Source organism: Drosophila nasuta, chromosome 2R (genome assembly GCF_023558535.2).
Source record: "Drosophila nasuta strain 15112-1781.00 chromosome 2R, ASM2355853v1, whole genome shotgun sequence".
In the NCBI taxonomy this organism is placed as follows: domain Eukaryota; kingdom Metazoa; phylum Arthropoda; class Insecta; order Diptera; family Drosophilidae; genus Drosophila; species Drosophila nasuta.
The window spans coordinates 30688188-30696017 of record NC_083456.1 but is presented as its reverse complement, the minus strand read 5'-3'; the positions used below and the strand labels follow the sequence as shown (position 1 = coordinate 30696017).

Sequence of the window (7830 nt, the reverse complement as noted above, 5' to 3'; positions counted from 1 at the left end):
TTAACTTGCTTGCTGTTCACATTTGCCATTTGCCATTTCCATTCACATTGGCATTCGCATTCGCATTCGCATTTGGCATTGGCATTGCTGCTTATTGCTGTTTACCATATTTCTGCTTATTTGTTTGCCTTCTATGGCAAATATTTGAATTTAAATTCAAACGTGCTTGACACATAATACAGCGCCTGCAGCCTCAGTGCTCAGTACTCTCTACGCCCTCTACGTTCTACACTCTACGCTCTACGTAGCCCATTTCGCTGTGCAAATATTTTATGAATTTCAATGAGCCTCTGGCGTCGCTTTTGCAAGCGTGGCAATGCTCTGGCCTAGGCTGCAACGGAATGGGGAGATGGAGAGGCGTTGGCGACACAAATGCGCCAAGGTGTAAAAGGTAACAAAATGTGAAATTAGTTTGACACGTGTAGAAAAGTAAAAGACAGAAAGCTGCTCAGCTCAACGCATGACAACAGAACACAGTAGAGACAGGAGACAGGAGACAGGCAGAGATTTGGCAGCGCAGAGAAGATTTCAAGAGATTTACAGCTGCCTCTAAATACGTGTCCAGATTTTGTGGGAGTATTAATATTATATTATATATATTATGTGTGCGACAATGATGCGATGACGTTTCAAAACACAATAAGCTGCCATTAACACAACAACTTTAATGTCTCTGGCTATAAATACAACTGTGTCTGTGTATGTCTAATACTTTTATCTTTTCATTAAATGTATAATTGGAATATTATAGCCAAGCATTTGCCTTGAGCGAAGTCAAAGCCTGAGAGCACTTGAGCTGCGGTCTGTTTCCAGCTTCAGTGCTTAAGTACATCGCTGTTGCTGTCTTACTCGGGTAAAAATGCTGTAAAAGAATATTGTAGTCAGCGACACAGAGAATACAATACACACACACACACACACACACATACACACTCAGTGTGTGTTTGTGTGTGCTTTCACATGTCACCGCAAATCTACTTAAAACGCAATTAAGTTGAATGCAAATACAGTCGACAACGTTGCCTGGCGATGCGGTAAAATGGAGGCCGACATACCAACTGCAAGTTAAACAATGGCAGACAGCAGCAGCGAGTATATGGATGCAGTTATCCCACCCTTTGTACCCAAGGCAACTCCCCCCCCTTTGCGTACGAAGCACTTATTTTCCCTTTGCAGTCAGTGAATAAGTTTAACGAAATGCTGTTCATGATAGCATTTTTTTGATAAAAGATGCAATACATATATGAATGAGAAAGGCGAGGATATGCACGACTAGCAGTTACTCTATAAATTATGAAATATAAAGGTAAACTCCTTACTTCTATTCTATGCTTTTTACAGGGTATTTCCTTCGGTTGCCAAGCATATGGAGTTGACTTTTATGGTAACACAATTATACAGCTGTAGCTCAGTCTGTCTCACTGTCTCTCTGTCTGTTTGTATGTGTTGCCTAGGCTGTCAAGGATCTTCGCATATGGCGTGGCAACTCGCTGAAATTGTTAAGCTACCTGCTGCTACCTGCTGCTGCTCAAATGCTGCTCAACTGCTGCGTTTTCTTTCTCTTTCGCTGATGACTTAAAAGTTAAATTTGTTTTTTGCGCATAAACTTTAATCAACTTTTGTTGATGTGTGCACGCGGAGCTAAATAAGAATGGAAACAAGAGTCGCTGCACGATATCAGCAGACAAAATAGCGCAACAGCGAATGGAATTTGACGGATTTCTTCAAGGTTGTGCTCGTTTTATTTTTCGTTTTTTGGGGGGGAAATTCGTGAAACAGAGCCAGGTAATTGATACTGCCAAGTAGAAGGCAACAGCAAAAGCAAAATGAAGCCACGTAAATTCCAATCGCAGAGAGAGTGAGCTGAAGCGGATTTCTGTTTCACTGTTTTTGGAGAATATATCAAAAATTAATTGTGTGTGTGTTCGTTGTGAAATCTCAGACAAAATTCTTGGCATTCAATTTGCTGCTCAGCTCGGTTTTGGATCATTAGATAGCTTCTTTGCTTTGCTTCTGGTTGCAAGTGCATTATGTATGAAGTTGAACACATGCCGGACGGAGCATCTTTCCACCAGGCAAGACATAAACAAACGGGCAGCGTTGCAGTTGCTGGGAGGAAATTTCCTTGCCATAAATTCACTAAAAGCTTTCGCAACGAAAATTTGTTGCTACCTTCCGCTGACAACGTGGCTCACCTGGCAGGAGCCAAAGCCACAAGAGTCAGCACCTGCAGCGCTCTCTTCTCCATCTTCTTACGGGCTGCAGCCAAAGCAAAATTTACGCCTCTGTCTTCATTATTATTGCACTCGGCCGTAGAAAAGAGAGAGAGGAGAGAGCGAACAACGTTGTTGTTGTCCTGGCTTGGCACTCGTTGTGGTTGCCTGTTGTTTTCGTTGGCGGTTTCTGGTGGTTGTTGGTGGCTGTGGCTGTGGCTGTGGCTCTGGCTGAGTTTCGCCACCGCAGACAATTTGGCAAACGTGCAAAACGAAGTTTCTAAATAAAAGTGCAAACTAAATGAGCATTTAGTGTGCGCGCATCGTAAATTCCTGTTGAAATATTTCTGTCCTCTTACAATTTAGCTTCGAGTTGTTTTCCTCTCACTTAACTTTTTGCTCGTTTTAAAGTCTTAACAGTTTTTTTTTGCAGTACACACGGCGTATGCGTTATGCGAGTCTTTGACAAAGTTAAGGCCGTTTCATAACGTTAGGCACAATAAAATGGTTTAATGAGGCGTCGCTGCCAGCGCCTGGGCTTGCACCTTTTATGTGTCTGACACTCGTTTGCCTGGACTACACATCGTTGTACGTTGCTGCTGGTTACACACACACACCGCACACACACCTCCTCACATGTCTGTCACACACTCTCCCACACACACACACACACTCACTCGTTGTGCTTACATTCGCACATGACTTCATTAGTGTAATGAAAACAGGCAAACGAAAACGAAAAACACACACACACACACACAACCAAGCAGAAGAGAAACAAGCTACACACACAAAAAAAAAAAAATGTCAAGGTTGTGCTCGGGCTTCGTGCGAATTGTCGCCGTCAATGTTTGTCCATTTACCAAGGCTTAGAGATGCGACTGGGGCAACTGGCAAAAGGTTAACACTTGCCAAATGGCTGACGTGTACGTGCCACATTTCCATTTTGAATAACAAATTTAATTAGAATTAATACGGACTGAAACTCGAATGAGAACGAAACAAATCTAAAGATTGCCTTGGCCAATACTTTTATGCTCAACACTTGTGACATAGTTAGATTATGTAGTACATGCATTTAATTTATATAATACAAACAGCAATTGCTTTTGCCTCTTTTTTGGGGTCTCCGCTGGCGACATCATTACATCATTATAATAAGCTGAGCAACAGCTGAACTCACTTATTAGATTCAATTCTCAATTTACAAATTGGCAACACACTCAAATATATACTTTATATGCATGCAGCTCATTTTTACCCTTTTGCATTATTTATGCTTGCTTTTACTTATAATGGGATTAAAATAGTTGACTTGCAGTGAAGTAATTGAACAAGAATGAGAGGGAAATGCTATTAAAGGTTGGCAATAAAAATATGCTTGTTAAAACTTAATAAATAATATGAAAAATAAATTAAAGTAAATAAATATATATTACAAAAATGCATTTCATTTGTATTTAAACAATTCATATAAGTTTTTAAAATTAAGTAGTTTTTGAGGACAATTTTGATCAGTCTACTATCACAGCAGCCAAAGGCCACAAAAACGTGTTGGAAGATCTTCATCTTTCTCATGCCAATTCTACACAATTTCTTTAGAGATTTTAATAATATTAAATATTAGTTGTTGAGCAAAGCTACTCAATAGTTTTAACTTCTATAGTCGAAATCATTCTTTACGAAACCAAAAGCAAATAAAAGTATTGTCAGTTAATTAACTTCTTTATACTTTATAGTTGTTAGAAAATAAACCTCAATAATTTTTAAAACTATACTTAAATTGATTACTTAAGAAACCAAAAACAAATATAAGTATTACCATCGTCCTCATGTGCGAAATTTCGTTTTAAGCGTTCATTTATTGAATTGTAGTTGTTGAAAAATAAAACTTAATAGTTCTAAGAAAACCAAGAGTACCATATATGAAAGCAAGACCACTTCTACAAAGTTTTTTTTTTGCAGTTTAATCTCTTATTCCTAAGCATTCTATTAAAAGTATGGCATGGTGTTCATATTAATCATGTGAATTATACAACATTTACTTTTAAGTACTTATCTTTTAAACTATAGTTAAATGCAAATAAAACTCTTCAGTTTTAAATTCTATAATCAAACAATTCAATTCTCATATCTGTGGGCGTCGCCACGTGATTTAACACACACAATATCCTACACCAAGAAAAGGGTACTAGTGAAAATTAAGAAATTTGGTTTTCTCGCAAAGTACCAACGAGAAAGCCAAAGAATGTTTGGAAAATGCACTTTGAATAGTGCGAACTCCCGAGCAACACCAATAATAAATATATATGTGGGATTGGTTTTATGTTAATATTTATTTATTATTTCATAAATTTAATCCTTAATTATTATTGTATTTAGTTTATTGATTAATTAAATTATTTTAATATATTCGTCGCGGTCGTCGTTAGCACGTCTTGCTTATTTAGTCGTCGTCACAAAAGTTATCTTCTAAGTATATTCTATCGACTTCCTTCTCCATCGATACTCCTTCTCCATCGATACTCCTTCTCAATCGATACTCCTTTCTTCATATCATCGATACTCCTTTCTTCATATCATCGATAGGGGGATAGATTGGCGTTGCCAGACCCATTCCCACATATATAATATTATGACGGACTTCGTCAGATTTATTTTAATAGTTTTGCTGCGGCACAACTTATCTCTTTAGCTTTCGAATTAAAAAGAGATGGTCTAGCCTAGATTAAGCGTGGGTATCAATATTATTTGATTAATCTAAGTTCGATATCGATATTGATTAATACGATACTAATGTGAATGGCAAAAGTGATCCTGCCAACTCTCCGCAAATATTGGATTAATAGATTAATAATATACTAACATCTGTTGGCGAGTGCATCTATCATCGAATGCAAATGTTATGCACAACAGTCGCGTTGCAAATATTGATACCACCATACAATTTAAATTCCAATTGCAAATTAATGGACAATGCTCTTCCCTACAAACTTGACAGATTGGAGCTGTCAATGAAAAGCTGTCAAGTCACCCAAGCAGCATATTTTTGGAGTTGTCATTTAGAAGTCGACTGAATCGGAAATATTTGCTAAGGTAAACTCAATTTTATAATTATTTTTAATTTTTATATATTATATATTATAATTCTAAAAATTATTTCAAGATGGCGGATCCTAACAGCTTGCTTATGCCTGTGCCTGCCACAACAGCGGGTGTTGAAGGTGGGACGACGGGCGGCGGCATGGGCGATGATGAGCGTATGCGCTACATTGAGATGAGAAAGGCAGAACTCAGCTACAGGGAGCAAGAGCTGGCCGTGGAGGCCAAGGCGCTTGAGGTGACAATGAAAGAGCTGGAGCTCGAACATATGCGTGAGTTGCATCAACTACGAGTCCAGCTGAAGGAAATAGAGATAAGCATTCTAATGAGTCAGGAGGATCAGTTACAATGAAAACGCAGCACATAAAATGTAATTTTGCATATTAATATTTTATTTCTATTTTTAATATTTTATTCTATTTTAGTATTTTCAACGACGTGTACGTGCCATTGTAACTCGAAAGAGAACGAAACAAATCTAAAGATTGCCTTGGCCAATACTTTTATGCTCAGCACTTGTGACATAATTAGATTATGTAGTACATGCATTTAACTTATATAATACAAACAGCAATTGCTTTTGCCTCTTTTTTGGGGTCTGCGTTGTCGACATCATTACATCATTATAATAAGCTGAGCAACAGCTGAACTCACTTATTAAATTCAATTCTCAATTTACAAATTGGCAACACACTCAAATATATACTTTATATGCATGCAGCTCATTTTTACACTTGCATTATTTATGCTTGCTTTTACTTATAATAGGATTAAAACAGTTGACTTGCAGTGAAGTAATTGAACAAGAATAAGAGGGAAATGCTATTAAAGGTTGGCAATAAAAATATGCTTGTTAAAACTAAATAAATAATATGAAAAATAAATTAAAATATATAAATATGTACATGAATCATTTAAATTAATATTTTCCATTTTGATTCTTATTCGGTAAAAGCGTAGCGAGTCGCCAATGTCTCTCGTTGCGTCTTCTTCTTTACTGACGCTTCGAGAACAATCGCGCCACGCTCAGCCCGTATAGCCGTCCCGCTCGGACCTCGCCTTCACCAATCCACCATCCTTTTTCTTCATATCTTTATTTAGCGTTTCTTAACACTGACAATGTTCTTAACATTTACATTACTAATCTAATTATGCTAATTTAACAGTCATGGGAATTCAAACTTTACAATTTAACTGTCTGTTCCACGACAAATATATATTACAAAAATGTATTTCATTTATATATAACAATTCATATAATAAGTTTTTAAAATGAAGTAGTTTTTGAGGAAAATTTTGATCAGTCTACTATCACAGCAGCCAAAGGCCACAAAAACGTGTTAGAAGATCTTCATCTTTCTTTTCCTGCCAACTCACCGCAAATATTCGATTAATAGATTAATAATATACTAACATCTGTTGGCGAGTGCATCTATCATCGAATGCAAATGTTATGCACAATAGTCGCGTTGCAAATATTGATACCACCATACAATTTAAATTCAAATTGCGAATTAATGGACAATGCTCACCCCTACAAACTTGACAGATTGGAGCTGTCAATGAAAAGCTGTCAAGTCACCCAAGCAGCATATTTTTGGAGTTGTCATTTAGAAGTCGACTGAATCGGAAATATTTGCTAAGGTAAATTCTATTTTATAATTATTTTTAATTTTTATATATTATATATTATAATTCTAAAAATTATTTCAAAAAGGCGGATCCTAACAGCTTGCTTATGCCTGTGCCTGCCACAACAGCCACAACGGCAACGGATGATGAAGGTTGGACGACCGGCGGCGGCATGGGCGATGAAGAGCGTATGCGCTACATTGAGATGAAAAAGGCAGAGCTCAGCTACAGGGAGCTGGCCGTGGAGGTCAAGGCGCTTGAGGTGACAAAGGCAGAGCTGGAACTCGAACGTATGCGTGTGTTGCATGAACTTCGAGTCCAGCTGATGGAAATAGAGATAAGCATTCTAATGAGGCAGGAGGATCAATTACAATGAAAACGCAGCACATAAAATGTAATTTTGCATATTAATATTTTATTTCTATTTTTAATATTTTATTCTATTTTAGTATTTTCAACGACGTGTACGTGCCATTGTAACTTGAAAGAGAACGAAATAAATCTAAAAATTGCCTTGCCCAATACTTTTATGCTCAACACTTGTGACATAGATTATGTGTTATTAAAGGTTGGCAATAAAAATAAGCTTGTCAAAACTAAATAAATAATATTAAATATAACTTAAAGTAAATAAATATATATTACAAAAATGCATTTCATTTATATTTAAACAATTCATATAATAATAAATTTTCAAAATTAAGATAAACTGAAAAGTAATTTTTGAGGACAATGAGAAGGAGTCTATAATCACAAATTGCAATAACAAATTTACTGACTAAACAAAAGAAATAAAAGGTATTGCGAGATCTTATTCTTATTTCTACAAATTGGACAACATTTTCTTAGAGATGTTAATAATATTAAATAATAGTTGTTGAGT

At 36.5% G+C, this 7830-nt stretch overlaps 1 protein-coding gene and 1 long non-coding RNA gene across 2 annotated transcripts; both read left to right on the top strand.

Annotated features, from left to right (window-relative positions):
* The first annotated feature begins 5209 nt into the window (after positions 1–5209).
* Positions 5210–6040, top strand: LOC132785989 (regulatory protein zeste-like). The gene is made up of 3 exons (XM_060792349.1): positions 5210–5309; positions 5380–5685; positions 5741–6040. Exon 2 carries the CDS (start codon positions 5380–5382, stop codon positions 5665–5667), a length of 288 nt encoding a protein of 95 aa, XP_060648332.1. The 5' UTR covers positions 5210–5309; the 3' UTR covers positions 5668–5685; positions 5741–6040.
* Positions 6041–6867: 827 nt separating this feature from the next.
* LOC132786018 (uncharacterized) lies at positions 6868–7471 on the top strand. The gene is made up of 3 exons (XR_009632394.1): positions 6868–6959; positions 7033–7341; positions 7397–7471. It is a non-coding gene; the product is annotated as an uncharacterized LOC132786018 (long non-coding RNA).
* The last annotated feature ends 359 nt before the right edge of the window (positions 7472–7830 follow it).